This window comes from Anopheles merus, chromosome 3L, assembly GCF_017562075.2.
Source record: "Anopheles merus strain MAF chromosome 3L, AmerM5.1, whole genome shotgun sequence".
NCBI classification, from domain to species: Eukaryota; Metazoa; Arthropoda; class Insecta; order Diptera; family Culicidae; genus Anopheles; species Anopheles merus.
In genome coordinates this window covers 10,251,785-10,273,816 of record NC_054085.1, presented here as the reverse complement: position 1 = coordinate 10,273,816, position 22,032 = coordinate 10,251,785, and the positions used below count along the sequence as shown (strand labels likewise).

At 42.9% G+C, this 22,032-nt stretch overlaps 1 protein-coding gene across 2 annotated transcripts in view; it reads left to right on the top strand.

Annotated features, from left to right (window-relative positions):
- Positions 1-22,032, top strand: part of LOC121599575 — a 222,114-nt gene that overhangs the window by 191,658 nt on the left and 8,424 nt on the right. For both annotated transcript variants that reach the window (XM_041927462.1, XM_041927463.1), the window contains exons 3-6: positions 12,930-13,063; positions 16,547-16,836; positions 17,800-17,877; positions 18,391-18,579. In XM_041927462.1, the coding sequence (XP_041783396.1) occupies positions 12,930-13,063; positions 16,547-16,836; positions 17,800-17,877; positions 18,391-18,579 (691 nt within the window). The remainder of the gene's footprint in view (positions 1-12,929; positions 13,064-16,546; positions 16,837-17,799; positions 17,878-18,390; positions 18,580-22,032) is intronic.

Below are 22,032 nucleotides of genomic sequence, written 5' to 3'. Positions count from 1 at the left end.
AAGAATGTATATTTTGGTGGTGACGGATTTCTTCCCCCAAAGCATGTGAAAGTGCTCAGTGTTAAGTGAAACCGTTGAAAATCAAAGTCTTATGATATTTCCTCATAATATCTCAAGTATTTGTCACCTTTTTTGTTATCTTTGTCATACCATTAATCCACCATATTTTACGTTAATTTTTTTTATTGTTTCAGAAAATGCAATATATTCCTGGTTATTTTTATGAGATTTCAAATTTTTCCAAACAATATCTGTTGATAGTATGATGTTTTTTTTATTATTATTGGTGATATATTTTTTGCTTCATTTTCTCAACAGCATATGAATCGGATTCGACTTATGCATTACGATGTGAATAATTATTGATTTTCTACAGTTCAGTCATTTATTTTTCTTCATCTATTTTATGTGTAACCATTTACTAAGACTGTTTCTTTTATTATTTATTTTACTTCTCATTAAACTCGTCATGAATAATCATTCGTTGTGATCCTTATTTATATGAGTTTCTTAACATTAAATCGAGCCTAATGAGGCGTTCCCGATTTCTTATCTTTAACCCGTAATTAAGCTCGGTTACAGGGCTTCACCACCAAATTTTAAAGGTAGTTCGTAGGTGTAGAACAATTTTGTTAAATGTCATGGGTACAAAATAGTTAGTGTCGAAAAATAGAGCGAAAAAATCATTCTTCTTCTCTAGAAAAATGAATGCACTCAGGAAAATTGTAGTAATATATTTTTTGTAGTAATATGAAGCCGGTCTCGTAGTACAGTCGTCAACTCGTACGACTTAACAACATGCCCGTCATGGGTTCAAGCCCCAAATGGACCGTGCCGCCATACGTAGGACTGAATATCCTGCTATGGGGGGATCAATAAGTCACTGAAAGCCAAACCCACAAGTAGTGTGGTACAGGCAGGCCTTGACCGGCAACGGTTGTTGAGCCAAAAGAAGAAGAAGAAGATATTTTTGGGATTTTATATGCTTTCATGGGAATTGTAGCTTAATTTGTGTAGTGCTATGATAGTTTAATCGTCAAACTAAATATTAGTTTTTTATATGTTTTAAAATAAAAACCGTAATTCAATGAGCTGAAACATAAAAGTAAAACTTGTTGTTAAATCATACATCCAGCCACCAGCCTGCGATAAAAGCTTTAACTGCAGCTTTATTATCGCTTTGTACGATTTGCCGTTTAGCATGCAGCTTCCGAACGCTTCCAAGCCACGCGTACCACATTTTTCTTCCCACCCTTCTTCCTGGTTGAATAAGAAAGGAGTATAATCTGCTCAATACGCTTTCCGCACTACTCACCCATAGTGGTGTTGAACCTTACGTAGGAGCTCAATCGAACGGAACGAAACGGAAATCGTTGCCACTTTAACAATTCCGGCACGACGGCGAACGCTCCGCCCTGCAGCTTTCATGCTGCAGTGAGCACGCTGCAACTGCGCCACCCTCCCGATCTGGAGTGAGTTGCTGTCGGAGGCGTAAAACACATACACACACACACACACGTGTATGTAGCCCATCTTGCTTCGAGCGTAAGAGGAAAGGATGTTTTATGAACCAATGCTCCAAATGGAGCTGCAGAACAGGATGCCCGGAAAAGCGAAAGCATGTTATCGATGAATTCCGTCGCCGTGCTTGCCCCGTGACCCACCTTCCTCCCCCTCCTGCTTGCCTAATGGGTTAGTCGAGCGGGTCGATTTATGGTTGGAATTTTTTAATATTTCGAAACTAAAAACTATTTTCATGGCCGGTTGAGAAGCGCACATCAGCGTGCAAAGAGAAAGGGACGAAAGAGAAAAACAAATCCATTTGCTGGCTAGGCAAGCAACGACGAACGTGCACCACACCTCAAGAGGTCTTGGATTGAGATACACAGTAGCAGATTCTCTCCCTCTCTCTGTGTCTTTGTGTGTGTTTGTGTAGTTTTTTTTGCAGAATAAAATCCACCTCCAAAAAGGTACACGAAGCTCGCCCACGTCCAGCCGAACCGAACCGATCGAGTGGACCAGTTCCACCAGCCAAACAAAAAAAAAAAAGCTCACAACGCCCCGCGCTCGGTGGGTTGCAGCCAGAGAAAGATGTAATGGATATTTTATTTCCCCCGATGTGTATGGTTTGAATTTTAAACATTTTATCGGCCGCATCATCTCGCGCAGAGAGCAAGAGAAGAGGAAAACAACAACGCTGCCACCCACCTGCGAAGCCATCATCATCCCGGCTGCCGGACTCCATAGTCAAAGCGTGGAGGTTTCCGATGTTGCTGGTTCTTTGCAGGAGTGGCCGCAGCGGAAGCATGTTTGAAAAATTCACAAAAAAAAAGGCAAGAAACCCCGGTTGCAATATTGATGGCGCACTCTTCGGTGGAATACAAATTCAATCGCTTCCGTTGTTGCCGAACTCGAATTCGAACTCGAACCTGGTGCTCCGGGGATCGCTGTGTATCGCTGTTTTCGTTTACTGTTTCACACAAGCACACCGTTACCGATGCTTTATTTTCGTGCCTCGGAACAATTATTTCTGGCAGGGCAGGGCGCCATCGAGAATAAAATGGCTCCGTGGCGGTTGAGATATGATTTTGTGACTTGGAAAAACTAACTCAAAAAATCCAACGAACCTGAAACGAAGCGGCTTAACATGAAGCATTATGCTACGGTCGTGCGGTGAAATGTTGTATGGTGGAAAAAGAGAAATAGAGGGCAAAGAAAAAATACCCACCGTGTAAAAGATGACTGCGGCTTTATGTAAATTGTTAACGTTCGATATTTATTTATGTGTTGGAGGGCAAATTGGATTTTGGACTGTTTTAGAACATTACGGGTCGTAGCGGCGGTGATCTGTGGTTGTTTGTTAAGGGTACAAAGAGAAAGAGTGAGAGCGATAAAAAAGAAAACATTCGTTTTTTTCTCCCCCGTCCCCCAGCAGCTGATAACCATTAACGGACGCTCTGCCGTGTGCCGTGCAAAGGGGTTGCGGTTACTTTAATTTCCACGTTGATTTGTACTCGTGCCCTTGTGGTGGTGGTGGTAGCATTGGTTAGGCTGTATGGCCCTGCTCTAAAATAAAAACCAAGGGGTGTGTAGTGGCTTAATCGTTATTGGATCATAAATCTGTGTCCGGGCCGCATCCACGATTGTGTGAAACGCTGATGGAAAGTGGCTCGGAAAACGGTAAAATATTAACCTTCACCTGGGATTTGAACAAGGGAAAGGAATACAGGGTATTTCGTTGAAGAAAAAAAGGTATTTTTTATCAACATAGATGATGGGTGGTTGTGGGTGGGTTTTTTCCGTACCGCGAATGCGTCTCCAGGTGCGTGATGTAGTAACATTACCGCTACAGGAATGAATTTGCGGGCAATTGCGAGAAATTGTGCCATAATGATTACAATCTTGTGTAAATATTTGGACGTTGTTATGAGGGCTAGTAAGGTCGAAGCTTCTTTTTTCAGTTTTCAGTTTGCTGATTAATGATTAAAAATGGTAATACAAGCGCACACGTACAGGGAATAATTAATACCGGTGTAGTGTGATTGCATACCAACAGGCGTTTAAGTGGTTTAGATTTCTAGCGCGTTTGATGGCTTCATTTATCAGGTCACCTTTGATGATGTGTGTGTACAATATTTCACGCTCCATCAAGAAGATCAAATCGAAACAAACAACATGTAAATGTGATTTGTACGCAGCAACAAAACAAGCTCCGAACACGCAAAATCCCCCTGGTTTGGTCCATCACGCTTTTACACCCTCTGTTTTCGCACAACGACTTCATCAACTGTGATGCGTTCTTGAAAATGTTGCAATTTGTTTTGCGAAGACCATACACCGAAACCAAAAATCCATCCAATCACAACGAAATGGGTTCGGAGGAAAAGTGTGTAAGCGATCATGCGAGCTTTGCCGCCGTTTGCTGGGTGGGAAAATAAATTGATCTTTTTAACCTCTTGCCACCCGGTTGTGCGAATGTGATGCCACTGGCCAGGAAGACGGATAAAGCGGTGATGGTGGTGATGATGGGGGGAAAGCACAATAACAAAGAGATAAACTGTCACACTGTGACTGTGTGCTGACGAGGGACAAAGATTTGTTGAGTGGTTGGGAAATGAGAGCGAAAAAAGAGGTAAGGCAGGAAACAGACGCATAAACGCAGCAAAACAAAAGCGGAGGATCAAATCAAAGTGAGTGAGTGAGTGAAGGACGCCCACAAACAAACGAAAGCAACAAATTGGAAACAATTTCTAGTACCGGGTACGTTTCAATCCATCAAAAGGCAAAGGAAGAAACGAAAAAAGAAAAACACACACAAACACTCAACTTCGATCAAGGATTTAGGGCCCACTGGAAAGGATGCGAAAAACACACAACCGCCTGCCAGTACCAAATCACAACACTACTCCAAAAACTCGGATTTGCTGCCCACGTGCGCTTCCGGTCCGGTACGACAGTGTGTGTGTGTGTGAGTGGCTCGTTTCGATTGCTGCGCAAAAAAAAGGACGTGTCGATTTGAGCACCGACCACGGCTTGAGACAAAATATTTGTGAAGAGATTTGTTGGTCACCGAGAAGCAGAAAGTGAGGCTGGGGAGGAGGCAGCTGAGCTGTACGGCTTTGTAGCGAACAGCGAGACAACATCGAACCGATTCGTCACTCACCATGTTCGACACAATTTGCGACACAGCATGTACGTGCCGGCCGACGGCAAAGTCGAAGAAATAATATTTTTCCACCCGTGTTCCTCTTGTTCATTTTGGGGCTGACGGCACCACCGTTGAGAATGACACGATTGGATCGATTGGATTATTGCTCTTAAAGCTGGCAGGGGAAAAGCCAAAGAAGCATAACGCTTTCTTCTTCTTGTGTGTGTGCGTTTTTTTTTTCGTTTGTTTGTTTGGTTTTGCTCTTGCCAGCAGTGAAATCGCATTTTTGACGGTTTTCGTGCAATCGGAAAATGGGTGTTACGAAAAAATGAAATTTCGCGGAAGATGACAGGAATTATAGCTTCTTTGGGCCGCCGGTGTTTGCATACGCTAGCCTGGCGATTTGTAGTGGCTTCTCCGTTTACACATTTCTTCTTCTGCACAGATGCGACACGTTAGATCGTGACGAGGAACGACAAAAAACGCACAGCGCATATGAATTATGGTGATGGGAGTTTTTTTTTTCTTGCGGTCGAAAATGCTGTTCACAGCAACCACCACCAACGGAGTAACGGTGTGCATTTGTGAATGGTTTTCACCGTATGGACGTGCGGAAACGTATGTGTGTGTGTTTGTGTGTGGTAGCATTTGTCAAATGGATGATGATGACTGTGCAAACCGTGGCAGCAGAAAGGCACGAACACACGTTGATCTGACGCACGCAAGACTGTTCCGGGGAATTGTACGGTTTCTTTAAAATCTGCTTTAAAGCTTTATTGTTCTTCTGAACAGCAATTGTTTGATTTTTGCTGATTGTGCAAGTACTTTCTAGGAAGATATACTCTCTGTGTGTCATTTTTGAGAAAATCTTCCATATTAAGGCTACGCGTTTTCTTGTACCTGTGTAAGGATAGACAATATTATTGCCTATATGTGCCTAAAGATAAGCAAAGAGTTTAGATTTTTTGGCCTTTTGGAATAAGATAAGAGAAGATAAAAAGTAAGACTTTTTTATCACTCATATGATTTCGTGGCTGTTCATTTAGTAAAATACAGATATCATAAAGTATAAAGTGAAAATAAGAAATAAGAAAGAAAGAGAGGATTGAATAAAATGAAGAGCAGAGAGAGAGAGAGAGAGACAGAGAGAGGCAAAAAGAAAGAGAGGCAGAGAGGGAGAGGCAGAGAGAGAGAGAGAGAGAGAGAGATAGAGAGAGAGAAAGAAACAAAGCAAGAAAGAAAGAGAGAAAATATAACTAAAAAGAATGAATACAATGAAAGGAATATATAAGAAAATCATAAAATGTGGAAAAGGAAACAAGAACGGATAGAAAAAGTAGGAAAGGAAGACAAAATAAAAAATAAATGATCGCAAGGAAAAAAAGAACGAAAGTAACAATCTTAAATAAAAACACACAAATGAAATATAAATAAACAGGACGAAAAAAATGAGAAAAATGAAGAAAAAAAGTAAATAAATAAATAATCAAATAAAGGAACAGTTAGCATGAAATAAAAAGGCAAAACAAGAAAAAGATAGAAATGAAGAAGTGAGAAAGTAGGGAAAAGAAGAAAAAGGATCATATGAAAAAAGCAAAGGACTGATTCGTTAGAAAAAAGGAGTAAGACAAAATGGCCTTGTTATGTTGTAGGAGAACGTTGGTTCAGTGGAACGTCCAAACGGAAAAAGAGGTCCGCTCGGGTTTATTCATTACTTTTATACAAATTACCACTAACACTTACAGATTAGCGTAGATGCGTAACGAATTCGTTAAACTTAACGAATCTAACTTAACGAATCTAGCTTAACGAACCTAAATGACCTAAATCAATAAGAACGCTGCTACACTGCAGCCCTTAAAAAACTTGAAATGTAAAGAGATAAAGCTGCTTTTAGTTTGTTTCTCGTCACTGCATGCATTACACACAGTGTAAGTGCAGTATGACGTTTAAATTGCAGTAGAAGAATCGTGACAGCTACTCATACTGCCAAGCAATATATCTTCGCGTGTCATCCCAGCACACACCCCACGACGCCCCAGCATAGCGCACACAGTGCCACCGGCTGAGGGCATAATAAAATATTTCGTCCATAAAATAAATCTGTCAGAAATTGTCACCCATCAATTCATCAATCGAATCAACGTCAATGGGAAGTTCGTGATTTGCCCGGAACGGGCTCGAACGGGGCCCCAGGTTGCACGTACTCACAGGCGCTGGCATCAAATCGTGACTGTATGCTGTGTGTACAAATCACGTGAGCGGTGGCGGTGAGCTAACCGAAACCGAAGCTCCGTTTGAAGAGCAGCACTATTGGACGATTTTCCGACCGATATGAGTCCTCATCGCTCAATGAAAGGAGTTGTCAGGCAGGCAGGCAGCAGGGAGAGAGAAAGAGAGGTCGAAAAAACTGCACGATCACAACACGGTTCGTGCGATAAGACGTGCGGCCGTTCCCGGAAAATGGTCCCAGCCCAACTCTGCCAGCACCGGCGGGTGACACTTGGCCCAGTGGAGTGTTGCTAATCCGCTCAGGCAGCGGTGTGCGAAACCTCGGCTGTTTCTATCCATCCCCTCGCCGCAAGATGCTCAGATGGCGATCTGGCACACGACGCTCGCGAGCCGAGTTGCATATCGTCGCTTGAGTGAGCAGCTTAATGTTATTATCTGCCGCCGTGCCGAAAGTGGGATGTGATTGCCCCTACTGGTAGACGACCCGGCTCTTGCGGTGTAGATAATGCAATAATGCGCCTCAGCAGGCACTAACGTCGTGTGTATGCGTGTCAGTGTGAGGTAGAAGCACAGACACAGGCAAAACACGGATGGGGACAAATTTTCCTTATGAGCTTTTCTTTATTTCGGCGACCATCAGATTATGGCTCGATTTGTCATTGGCTGTTCGGGTTGGGGCACGGGCAAGTGGTAGTCACGTTGGCACAGGGGTGGGAGGGGGAGAAGATCATTTACCATGGCTTCTCTTCTCGGGTCGGGGTCCTATTAGCTTCCTGTCCTCCCCCATTCCACCGGTCCGCACTTTAACAACCCAAATCGGATCAGCCCGTTTGGTGGAGGGCTAAGTGAGCATCTTAAGCAATGGGGGGACAGTCGGCCACCATTCCCGGCGACATTAGCTACCAGTTCCGTGGAATGTTCGCTCGGGGAGTTAAGTTACTACCCTCAACGAAAGACACACACACACACACAAACATACACTCGGAGTGGTTGGCCAATAGTCGACGAATCTTCCACCCGGTGTGGCACGTGAGGATTTTCCACATCGAAAACGTTATTTGCCTACGCCATGGGAAGCAATTTCGCTCAAGTTGTCGTCGGTTTTGGGGGTTGGGAACGAACTACGGCGGACGAGCCCCATTGTCGCACTTCCCTCTCTCAGCACCAACCAACAATATACCAGGACTGCTCTTTTCCAAGGTCATGATGGCTGGTGATGGCGCTTTTGTTACCGAAGGAAAATTACGTTACGTGCTGTGCGAGAATGACTGGGCGAGGTTATGATGCTGATGATGTTTTCGCTCTCGCGTCTCGTCAGGGCTTTGCCCCGGTATGAAAGGAAGAACTAATTGATCAAAAATTGTCAAACAATGGTGAAGAAGCTGGACGAAGAGACGAGATTATTTATGTGGACGGAGGAGAACACGAAAATGCTCTCAAATTAATCAGCAATTTTGATGGAAGATATTAAGCACCTAGAATTTGAAGTCCCACATTCAAAATGCATACAACTTTAAGAACTTCAACAAATTGGAGATACTGATGAAAGATAAGACAACCTGTAAACTTCAGCAACACAGCTGGACAGTCACAGAAAGGCCCAATAATTGTCGCGAGCTTATGAGTAGTTTGGTTGGAAGATATTAAGCACCCAGAATTTGAAGTCCAACACACCAAAATCCTTACAACTTTAGAAAATTCTACAAATTGAAGATATTGAATGGAGAACATCACCTACAAAATCCATCAACGAACATGGAAATTCACATAAATGACCAATAATTGTCGGCAGCTTATCCAGTTAGGCCACGTATCAACCGTACCGTCATCATCTGGTGCCGTTCTGCCAGAAGCGCTGTTTTATTAGCTCACTTCTTCCACGGTGACATGATTAACGCGCCTCGCCCTTGGATGACATTTAACCGGCCAGCTTTCATAACCAAATTTCTCCCTGGGGGAGAGAACCCCCGCATCCAGGGAGAAATGGCGCATTCCGAGCGATAACCGACGATGATGGTGATGAACGATGGTGAAGTGGTGGGATGATGATGACCTGTGTCCTGGTTGTCGTCTCGTACATCTGCCCAACCCCCGGAAGGCAATGTCAATAAACCTTTGCGGATTGATTTTGATTGCGGCAGAGGGTTTGCCGAGAGGGTTTTATTAATTTATCTCCCCAATATAATTTGATGAACGGGTGTGTATGTGCGTGTGTAGGATTGTGGTTCCACTGGGACGCGCAGTCCCGGTAAATCGTTACATGCTCTGCTGTGGTCTTTACTAAGGACTAGGCATGACTAAAGGAAAGGAAAACGGGAGAGCGTGGAAGGTCAATTCGGGGCATTATTTGCAAGTGTATGTTTGTGTCACAGATTAGAGGAAGTGTTCCAGCTCGTTCTTTGTTTCCGCCGTTTTGTTTATCCACCCCGTATATAATGATTCGCATAATTCAAGTCGGGGATCAACATTATGAAAGCGATAGCGAGTGTGAGCCGCGCACAGCATTTGGATATTTGGAAGGAGCTGAGGAGTGCGCTCACACTTACATAGGGACTCATACGTGTAGCTGTGCGTGTGGTTGAACCTCCAAAACCTTTTGCCTAGAGGGGGTGGGTTGGCAAGTTGGCGCGAAAGTACCGCAGTAATTTACGTACTATCAAACCGTGCAGGCAGCAGTAAACTTTAATCCTTTAAAATTACACAGCGGGATTAGGGACAGAGCACAGGGAACAAATTAAATTGCAGCTGGTGGCTCGCGTGCTTGTGATTATGTGTGTGTGTGTTTTGGGGAGAAGAAAACCGTGAAACAAAAGGTGAAACAGGAAAGGAATTTTCATCCAGTGCGAGCAGCCGCGACATTTTGCTCACATTGAAAAAAAAAAAAAACATGCAAGAAAGCCCTGGACAGATTTCGAGCGAAGCCGTCGTTAGTCACTTATACGTGACATAATCTTTAGTTATAAACGAGTAGCAGCAGCAGCAGCAGTAGAAGAAGAAGCGTTTTTTTTCGCACAACCAAACCACCCGATGCTGCCCGTAACCTACTGCTAATGGTAATAATGCCATCACGACGGGCAACGACGGTGGCTTTATTTCGCACACCACGGCTGACCTTTGACACGGCACAGATACACGGTCCGGCTAATCCCTGCCTCGGACGTGGGCGAGATCTTGAGCGTATGTCGTGCTAATTAATGATCATTTAATTCTGCGGAAACTGCGACCGACAGCAGTGGAGTGGTGGCTCCGGGCGTTCCGCTGGAAAGCTTGTTCAATTATTTGCCCGTGCGCATGAAAGAAAACGACCCCAGTTCGGACGCCGGACGGCAATTGCAATGGTGGGACTGTTTTATGATCAGGAAATTAGGAAAGGAAACGCTGTTACGAAGACGTTTCGCTTCGGTTTCGCTGGGTGCGTTACTGGTTTTATTGCGGCGATGGAAGGGATTTTCCTTTTTTTTATGTTTCGTTTTGTGGTTTTATTATGAAAAATATTGCAACTTTTATGCGCCAAAGGTTGTTCTTGCCCTTTTCCTTTCTGAACTGATATGCCACCTTGGCGTTTAACTTTCGAATGGATTGCAAATGTTTGGGCTCCACTTTCTTGGTTGAGTTTTAGAAAATAAAATTCACAAAAAAACATCGTTAACCTGCCACGAATAAGCTGGATAATGCACCTCAGCGCTTCGGTTATACACTGGTACAGGAAAGCGAAGCAAACTCCCGTCACACGCACACGCGACGCGGATGGCAACAAATTAAAGTTTCACCTCACCGTTTGACGGACTGCACGAACGAATTTCTTTGGCCCCTTTGGCCCTGGATTTTGCGTCAAAATCTTTCGCCTGGATTGTGTGCTTCCGTCCAACGGTAAAAATGCATTCCGTGGTCGAAGTGGCACGAAAGAAGGTGGGGTGGGATTTATACGCTGCAAAACGAAGCAAAGGAAAAAAGAGTCTTAGCAACGAAAAATAATAACTGCAAAGAAATGGACTTTCTGCGCCATGGTACCAGCCGGCCAAGCGGAAGCGTATAGAGGTGGATTTACCCGTAAAAACTTTAGCCAACCGGTAGCTTGCCAGAAAGCGCCCGAAAGTATGCAAGAAGCGCGCCCGCGCGCTGTTCGGTTAAAATATGCTCGAGTTGTTTGATCCTCGATTTTTGCTCCTGCACTCACACACACACACACACACACACTGACTCGCAGCAAAAAAAAAAGACTACGTGACGCTTTGATTCGCACGAGATATTGGTGCACTCGCTGTGTGTGTGTGTGTGTGCCAAAGTGTGTAGAGAATTTAACATAAACTTTGCCCGAAGCCCGGAAGAATATTGAATTTATTAAATTAACGGCAGGCGGTTACTTTCGCCGTGCCACTTACTTTCCCGGCCGAGTTCGTTCGTTCTGGTGCGAGATTTCCGATTTTTCCGGATCATTCGCATTCGCATTCCTTTTGTTTCCCAAAATCCTGTGCCTTTCCCCCGTACCAAAAAGGTACAAAGTTGCTGAGGTGATCCTTCTCTCGGATTTTGCTCACGTCGTCGTCGGGAAAGGGGGCTCACACTTTCCCGCACGGTTACGGACGATTGTGCTTCGGCTTTTAAGCGATTGAAAATTTGCACCCCGCTGGAAAAAGTTTTCCTGCTACCTACGTGCTTGTCCGCTGCCCTGCCGTTCCCCTTGATTCTCCCGTGAAAAGAGTAAAAATTAACCAAAGTTATAGCAGGTAACCGTAACCGAAGGATGGGGCAACTAGAGTTTTGTGGCCTCCTTCCGACGAACGTGTGCCGGCGTTTTGTGGGTGATGGAGCTGTGGAATGGCTTCCTGGTGGTGGGCATTGCGGTGGACGGATTTTGATACAGTGAAGTGTGACATACGGGTAAATTGGATGTAGTTACCGGCCGGGTTTGCCGTGCGGAATGCAAATCAAGCGCCACCGGGCGAACGGGTTGGGTGGGTTAAGAGCAAAGCCACCGCAGGAACCGCAATCGAACATGCAGCACCGGTTGACCAGTTGAGCAAGGTGCGCTTAGGAGTAATGGCCGATTGGGAGGGTGGAGTTTTCTTCTATTTTAATGGTTTAAAGCTGCAAGCGGAGATGATTTGCAATTCATCGGGTTGTTTTAATGCGCCTTAAACTATGCCATTCGTGTTTAAAGTTGTTTATTAACTGAATGTTAATATAATGCACTTTATTTAATTAGTGGAGGTCTATTCAACAATGAAAGTATGCAATTTGGTTCAGGCTGAAACGCCTGAAAGTATGCAATTTGGTTATTATTTTATTATTTTATTAATGAATTCTTATTACATTAATTATTATTTCTCGTTTGATGTTTAATGAATTACTTTTTTCCAGCTCAATTATTTGTAACTATTGTTTTAATTGTTTTAATTATTTGATTTATTTTTCTTCATATATGTTTGAAAAATTTCATTTTGATATTTTTAGTGCATGAACACCTGAACATTATTTTGTAAAAAAAATATTTAACACGCCTAAAAGTATGATAATTCATTTATTTGATATGAGAAATATTATTTATCTGATACAGAATCTTATCTTGCGAGTGAATTATTTCTTGATGTTTGTAATAAAATATTTATTACTAAATACTTACATATAATATTTCTCTGGACATAATGTAGTGGATTAAATTTTAGTTGGTATTTTCTCATTAAAAGCAGATTTAAACATTTGTCCATTAGCTAAAGGTAATGGCCAAATGGTCCTTAACAACAATATTTGTGAAGCAATGCGGTAAAGTGAAAAGTTTGGAGACCCCTGACCTACAACCTATGAAAACTATATTGAAAAATATTTAACACGCCTAAAAGTATGCAATATATTATTCATGCTTGACTTTTTAAAGCTCTAATGGGAGTCTTTTAAGGGGATTTCCAACATTCTTCAATACGTTTGCGATTAAAACATTTAAAATTTCCATTTTCCCGGAGCAAGATACAAATTATGCTAGATCCTTCTGAATACGTCTTTCAATATTGATTTCAACTAACTTCATCTCTATCTGCCCATTTCGTTTCAGCATGCAACCGCACCCTGCACGGTGAGGCCGGAAGAACGTACGAGCTGCAGATACAAAACCCCCACGGCGTGTATCCATTCGTGTGTCACCTAAACTTTACGGCCACCGGTGGCCTCTACGGCGACATTGTGCAGGTAAGCACATCACGGTACTCGTAAAAATCCCCCCCTTTGAATGACATCCGCTCTTGTGGGTGTGTGTGTGGCTGCGGCCCGAGCTTCCATGCCCGTGTGCCTCTGCGGCCCATTCATCCGTCAACGACGCCGGGCTTGCCGGGTTCGGTCGAACTGCCGATGATTGCCACCGGCATCGTCTTCATAAATTAAATTTTCAACAAACCATAATGATAATCAAAAAGTGGCCCGTTTTCTTGTTGCTTTTACCGCATTAATGGATGGTCATAAATTCTTCGCATCTTTTCCTCTTTTTTGTTGTTGTTCACTTCTTTTCCTCCGTCGGTGGAAATCACTCCCTGGGCTACCGGCATTCCATCCGTTTTGTTACGATTGCTATTGCTTCGCCCGTGTAGAAGGTACTTTCTCATTTTTACTGCAACGCTTTCACCATTCCGGCACGCCCGGGCGCGTTTGCGGGTTCTCGTCCGACGCGCGGAAAACTACTGGCAAACGTCAAATCGCATGTTCGACGACCATTTCGCTTTTGCGTTGAAGCTGCCTGTTGGATGTTCTTTTTTTGTTTCTTGGTTTTGTTCTGAAACAGAACACCTCAATTCTTCTTTATACATTGAACGTGTTACGGCGAGTTGACGGAGTAGGAGGATGGTGGAACCCGTGGAAAGACACCATCAGCTCATTCACACGCCGGCAAGGACAAAGCGCCGAAATCAATAACCAAATTGAAAGTGAAAAATGTGCTCCCGTTCCACGGGGTTTCCGTTGCCCTGAGGGTTGACGGCAGCAGAGAGTGAATTTTCATGTTCATCTCTAATTGATAAATAGGGAAAAGCGAAATCTATGCAGTGTGTCGGGTAGTGTGTCTTGGTGAAAGTGTGTGTGTGTGTGTATATGCGTATGCCTTAACGCGTGTGTATGACTACGAGTGGAGAAAATATCTTTTCCAGAACGGTTTCCTTTCTTGCAGATCCTCCGCATAGACAGCACACAGGCATGGTCTTACTAAAACTTCTTCCTTTGCATTTGAGGCTGGAGGAAAGCGAACTTTCTTGGGCTTCTGCCTGCAGCGAAATTTGGCTCTGTCGGTGTCTTCTGTCCAGTACTTAATTGAACTGTTTTCGAGCACGGTTGGAACGATCGAACAGAGGTTGTGGTAACCATCAATTTAATTACCGAGCTGCAGGAGCAAACAAAAAACAAAAATGCCGCCCGGGAAGCACCGAAATAGTCCTGATCAAAAGCATCTTTGGGATGTATTTTCCTTGTAAACGTCAATCATTATTACATGGTCAGCTGGGATTGAGGTTGTAATGATTGCGCGTGTGCGTGTGTAGCAGCAAACAAACGCATTTGCACTATGGCGGGCAGGTTGAAGCCTCAACTGAAGACATTCGATTCCGCAGCAACAAGCCCACCACCACCACCACCATTGCCTAATGCCACTAAATTAGATCAACAAATCCACGGTGCACGAGGCCAGTTTATTTACATTTAATTCAATTTGCTTCCAATTTTGTTGACTTTTTCATTCGCGCTGACTTATGCTAATAGGCCCGTGGTCCATGGGTGACGGGTGCGGAAGCATAAGAATCGCTGCGGAACTGTGTGTTTCAGGACGAATGAATTCGTTCTTGGAATAAGCCATCTCTTGGCTGTTTGCTACACGGCGTTGCCCGCTTCAAGGCTCTAAAATTGTTTAATTTATTCCGCTAGTCAAACAGAAAACTTTGTTTCACACTTTGATGGACCCGATGATGCTACTGGGAATGGTTGGAGTTCTTTCTCTCTGGTCGGAGAATAAATCGAAATTGTGAATGGAGAGCTTTTGGGGGAGGGGGGCACACGATGATGGCAAATATCTAATGGATCTAGCTAGTGCAGCGCCAACAGTGGAATATGGTGGTGGCGATTTGTTTGTGTTGTATCAAAGTCGCTGCCTGGCAATGGTCGTTCCTGTAATCGTGTTCGATTTGTGCTGCTCACTGTTTCGTTGTTTGATAATCGAACGGTTTCGTATCGGGGAAAGCTTTGCGAGCTTCTGACGAAAGTTTGTGTCCGGTTTCGGAGCTAAAAGGTTTCGTTTTATTTGCGCACATTGACTGAAACTAGCCAATCATCTAATTGAAAAATCATAGATAACTTTGTTTCATGCCAATGCTGGTTTGCTCGATACATTTTATTTGGTTGTATGGTGGTTGAAAGGCAACTATTTTGCTTGCGATGAGGTGTGATATAGAACTGGGTCTGTACATTTGATGTTTCAGTTTGATTTGATGTACAACATTTTAAAATATTTAAAGCAGCTTGGATGTACAATGATGTTATAACTATGAAAGGGTGAAATCCGTTCTTTACTTAACAATGCCAATTTGTTATTCCAGTTGCATACTTTTAGGCGACTTTATAGCAAACTCTGCAACTCACGCGCCAAAACAACATTTTTTTAAAATAAAAGCAAAGGCGAACAATAAAACGTTTTAACGAAATGTTTCCGCACAAACTTGGGAAAGCAGCTTTCCATGGTTCCTTTTTTAAATGCTGAATAAATCCAGAAAGAGAAAAAAAGAACCATCAAATGTAAAACTGAGCCGCAGGGCATCAGAAAGCGTGTAAAGCTTCATTTTTATACCGTCTTTAACAAAACCCGCTTGTTTTCTCGATCCCTTTTTGTAAGTAGCGAAAGTATTACGAAAGATTGTGAGACGCAAAAGAAGAAACTACTACAGCAAAGAAGAGAAAAAAAATCAGTAGAAAGAATGAACTCCGAAGGGGACCAAAGATTAAGCGAAGGCGGCGATGAAATGGAGAGCTTAAGTGCAAGTAATATGAAAGTTTTTTAAACACGGTAGCCAGTGCGGCTGTGCCCGAACGGGAACGGGATTAGTCGGAAACATTAACCGACCATCGTCCCATTTTTTTTTTGCTTGCACACTATTTAGGAGATTGTGTGCGAGGTCTTAGCGAGAGCGAGTGAACAATTGCTGTAATGAAAAAAAAAAAACAAAGTAATTATAGCAAGTGTTGGTAAAACATTAATTTCAGTGTTAAAAGAGAAAGCATTGAATAATGTTCGAATTAAATTTTGGATTTTAATGCGTTAAAAACAGTAATTGTATCTTTTTCTTCAACAAAATCCTGAACTTCCTTCCTAACATGAGTGCTCCATAGGGTATTAGGGACAAACTTTTCCATTGAAAGCTCTACTCACATGAGAAAAAAGGGTCTCTAATCTTATTGATACAGATTTATTACCTTTTAGGATTGGGTCAGCTGGACCTGATTTGAGGGAAAAAACAAGAAAATCTGTTTGAAAAAGATTGCTTCTTAAAGGAAGATGTGTCCTTGAAACATCAACGCAAATAATTGCACATTAAAAGGACATTTACTAAGAACTTGTTGTTACAAAATTGCACTAAAAGATAAATTTAATCATGAAAAAAATGTTATCATTTACATTCATCTACTTTCGTCCTTTTTTCGCAGCTAAATCTAGCCAAGTTCAGCATCGGAAAGTTTGTCGAAAACTATCACGACGCCAAACAACACGGCGAGTGTACGGAGGGGTTCATGACGATCAGCGAACAGGGGCTGCCGAATCTGGACGGTCGATGGTGCGGAACGGCTTCCGGCTACACGATATACTACAGCGAGACAAAGTCGGTCAACGTGACGCTACGGCTAGACAAGCAACCGCCGGCCAGTGGCAGCGTGTCGAATGGGTTCGAATTTCGGCTCATCTACAAGTTCCTGCGGCACAGCGACGCAAAGCTAAGGTAATGTGTAATAGGTTCGCTATCGCAGAGGGAGCGGTTTTACCCAGTTTTATTGACAGTAAAGCTATACAAACACACACGATTAGAACAGAGATTAGATTGTAGTTACCAAGGGAAAGAATTTCGTGACAGCGAGCATAATCTTTGATTTACCTGCCAATTGGTTTTATTTTTCGCTATACCATATCACATCGAGGAATGTGAAATGTGCTTTCCAGCAAGCTGTATGTACCATTTTCCCTGAAAAGAAAACGCCGAAACAGCAACAGCCGCGTCGCACCCGAAGAAAAAGTGAAAATTGAAAATTCCATTAAGTAATAAACTATAAAAGTTGGTTTTACGATCGTTTCTCGACCCGCCCATACGTTGACGTTGAGCACCCATGGCAAGGTTAGCTGGGGTAGCTCTGGTGGCGGGAAAAAGCTAGAAAATATAAATAAAGAAACCTGTGCCCTGTAGGATAGGGCGGGCGTGATAGAAAAAATAAAAACGAACGATGTTAACGCACTCGCAGCAACAATGAAATGGGAAGGGAAGGTACGAGCGCACCAGGTTGCCTCCCTTATGACGGGGGCATTAAATCTAGGTTATTGCATTTTACACATTTTTCCCACTGCGGAAAGGTGCGCAGCTGAAAGAATAGGAAAATCCCGGGATACACAATACGAATGGGCTCGTATCCATTACAATCGATGGGCCCCCACACATACACACACACCCATCGTTCATCCTGTGCCAAAGGAAACGGGGAGTAAATATAAACGGAAAGCTTGTATTTATTGGCAGGAGAATAATATGTTCAGTTAATCCTACATTTTTCTTATCATCGAACCCGGGCGTGTGTTTGTGTCGTGGGACTGGGTATTATGGGTACGATTGCTCGTCGTTGTTGTTGTTTTTTTACTAACATGAAACCTTTCGTTTTTTGTGTGCATCTGTTGCTGCCGCTTTTTCACCTACCAGGAACGACAACCGGATATGGAACGGAGATCTCGTCCCCGGGAGCTACTGCAATCGGAACTTTTATGACTGCGACAAAAGGTAAGTTCCGGGACGCTGGCGTACGTGTTTGGATTGGTTGTAGTCGTTCGGGGATGAAACAACGGCAGCAAAAAAAAAAAGGAATTTCCCGGAATCATTCGCTCGATCGCGATGAGCTTTTCCCACGGTGTGTTCGCCGGGGCGTTGCCAGTGGTTCACATCACAGCCCTGTTTCAGTTTTCAGCAAGCTCCAGCAGGTCCCACGCTGGACATGAAGGTGTGATGTCAGCTCACGACCCCACGCACACGCATCACTTCCATATTTAAGGGTACGAGATTTGGGCGAAAAACGAACCATAGCGCGCAGCAAAAATGGATGGAAAGGACCTGCTCGTTGGTTGCACCCGGCTGGATTATAAATTACCCAATCGACTACCACTTTCAGCTCGTATACAGCTCGACACAGCGTCACTAGACGATGGAAATGCTGACGCTGATGAATACCTTCTGTCTCTCACACGTTACCTTTCTATCTCATCCTCTCCACTGCTGGGGGGATGGTTTTATTTACAGGACCTGCCGGATACGATCGCCCAACTATCCCGGCATTTATCCACGCAATTTAACATGTAAATATTATATTAATCATCGGGCGCCCCCGAGCGGTCTGCACGCGATGATCGTCCTTCGGCAGCCGGACGGGCATAAATTAAACATGAAGGAGCAGGCGACACACCACGAGGCGAACAACCGGATTTTAAGGTAATTCATTATTGATGGCCGCGAAGCTTGCCGACCGGGGCAAGCTTCCGATCTAAACAGCGATGCACGTGTGCAAGAGATTGTTCTCTTTTTTTGCGGGCAGGGCCGCGGAACACATATCGGTGAACGGACATACGGAGATTGGGTTTTTTTGCGTGTGTGTTTTGGTGCTTTAACGGTTCAAAGAGTTTAGGAATATTGATGGCCGAGGGGATGGTTTGTTGTAGATCCGGTTAGCGAATCTCTCACTCAGCGTTAGATGTACTTTTGGTGCAGGATGTTGGATTTTAGTATATATTAGTAGCCTCTAAATAGCTTGTATGGACCTTTTTTACGGCGCAAAATTGATCGAGTTGATCAACTCTTTCATAAGGCGACTTAGATATGTCGTTTAAACCAAACATTTATTTTACAAACTTTGATGACTCAAACATTGGTTTTTCATTTCCACACTTACCTCAAAATGCCTTAGTAAAGCAGGGCATGTAGAGCGCCTAAAGGTAGGCTTTGATGCAGTTTTTATACAGCTATTAAGCTATTCGAAATATTGGCAAAGCTGAACGTGTTTTGCCATAGTTTATGGAATTAAGTGTACATACAAAATATGTCAAAACTGTAATGAATAATTGAGCATAAATCATTTATATACAGATTTGTTATGCATCAGAATCAGTGCTGTGCACTGCTCTGTCTTCCAGCTCCAATCTTGCTGTTCTGCGAATATGTTATCTGTTAACGTCAGTAAATGAACTGTTATATCCTTCTTTCGCAGTAAAATCCCTTTTAAATACAACTACAAACTTATGGACCTCACACTTCTTCGTTGCGATTTAGTATTAGATTTAGGTGTGCTCTTGGATTCTAATTTTAACCTAGATTAATATTTTGACGCTACTATTACCAAAGCAAATAGAACTTTAGGTTTCATAATCAGGTCTAGCCGTATGTTTCATGATCCTTTGTGTCTAAAAGCGTTGTATTGTTGTTGTTTTCCGTCCGATCATTGAATATGCATCTGGTGCGTGGACCCCGATTCACATGACTAAAATCGATAGGGTAGAAAAAATATTTAAAAAAATACACTCAAATTGCTTTTAGTAGGCTGCTATGGAGAAATCGATTGCTATAGTGTTGTCGATCGGTCTTTAAATTTTCCTAAATGTTCTAGAATTTTGCATGATTTTTGGAGCTCTGCACAAGTATAGGTGTAGGTCTAGGCTTAAATATTGTATGTAGGCTAAGGAACCTAGATGCAATAAATGTAATCAATAAAAACATTAAAAAAATAAATTTCAATCAAAGCAATAAGGAAAATAGGAATGTTTCCTTGGTAAATTAGGTTCTTTCAAATACTCAATAGTAAAAAAACAATACAGCTCAATTGCCAATATATGTTTCTCCGTTTGGGACAGTCCCGTTGTAGAGCGCCCCCCGTAGCAAGGTCTTTATCAGAATTCTACGAATTGTGTAAATATCTGAATTTTCGAAGCTTTAAGAAATGTTATACCGGTATTGCATTGATCATTGCTGTTTGCTATAAGATTTCCACTCGCCTCTAATGCAAACGCCTAAAGCTATGCAATCGATATTTTTATGGCAATAATATCAATGTAACCTGGTTGGATTAGAAACCTTTTCAACAAATACAATCAGCAAGAAAAAAAAAAACGGTTTACAAACATTTTAAATGCAAGCGTAAGCGAAATCGAGCCCGGAGCTATCAAGGGTATAATCTTGCTAAAAAGCCTAAAATGTATTCCTCGAAAAAGATTTATGAGTACGTCCAGTAGCTCCATTCAATATTTCCTGTTTTATCTTGGCGATGCATTCCAAGAAAAGAGATATTGCTTAAATACGATTATACGTGAACAGACCGGGCAAGACATTGCAAATACATTATTGTAGTGGTTTTGGAAAAAATCGAGGCCGTTCAAATGAGCTATTACGTTAGAACTTTAATATTTAAAGCGAATGAATGTAGATGCATCCTCAAGTACATTATTAATCATCATCAATGTCCCAAAACCAGGCACATTTATTTACGCACCACTTACACAGCCTTAACTGGTTGCTGTGAAGGTGTGTGTCTGTTTTTTTTATTTGTTCACTGCTGCTGGTTTGCTTATCAAAATGAAGCTTCATTATTTACACATGCAACATCAAAGTGACTGATGAACAGAACCGGGCAACAAAAAAAAGCAAAAAAAAAATACTGACAAGCATTTTACACACAGACACATCCCCACATGCTCGTGTAAAGCCTTTGCTTAATGATGTTTCCACCTATTTAATTCCATGTTTGTAATAAACCACAATTAAACGATGTAACGTTTGTTTTTTGTTCCGTGCTTTCCTGTTTTTTTTTGTTTTTTTTTTCTACTGTTGTGAAGGGACAGAGGAACAAAAACATAAATTTATCACAACCAACCGGCCAGCCGTCTGAGTACATGGTTCATCCGTCACCATGGATCATCGTCTTGCTTACGCTGTCCCGCACAATATTGCCAACGTTGACATGGGAATTGGTCAGATTGGTTGATAAATTGGGGTCATGCTATTGCATTTGGGTGGCTTAAAGAAGATGAATTTGTGTGTTTCCACCATAATCAACTCGCTGCATTTTTTGTGTGTCTACAGTACGTGTATTGTTTCTTGTTATGAGTTATAATACCGCTTGGGAAGCCTTTTCCCATCACAAAAAACACCCTTTTTCAAACGTTCTCCTTATTGAAACCTTTTCAATCTGGCACGGTTGGGGCACGACCAAAAAAAAAAAAAAACCAACAACCAACACCCAATACCGATAATCCCTTTTCCAACGTTTTGCGGACAGAATAAATCCAACACCCTGCCCTGCCAGGCATTGGCAGTCACTATGCCAATCTGCGTCACGGTGCGTCACTCCATGTTTGGTGGGGTTGTTAATGAAAATTGATTGCTTGGCTGGGGCGCAGGAGAGTCTTTCCCCACATCCCCCGCAGCTACTCGGAATGAAATCCAACACACAACGATCTTGCGGTAGCGCTGCACAGTGTCCGTCATGCGATGCGATGGAAATGTTTAATTTTCTACTTTTCAACTGGATATTATTACTGCGTGAGTGTACTGTGTTTGTGTGATGCGCTGTAGTTGTTGTTTTATTGCGCATCACGACGGACGAGGGAGGTTTTGTACAGTCCCCCCCCCCCTCCCGTTGTAAGCCCGTGCCAGGTCCGGTACACTTCAAACGTCGATGATCCTGTGCGACCTGTGCTGTGCAGCTCGTCTCGCATGTTTTAACCGCAAAAACCAGCAATGTAATTAAATATGACCATCTCCGCGGAAAACCGCGCTCAGTTTCCCTTTGATGAGGGCCTTGGCGGCGGCCGGTGTCCGGTTGTGCATTTAAAATGTAACATATTGCACCGGTTTACCTGGTGAGGTGGAGGAACAAAAGAGAGGTGTACATCGGTC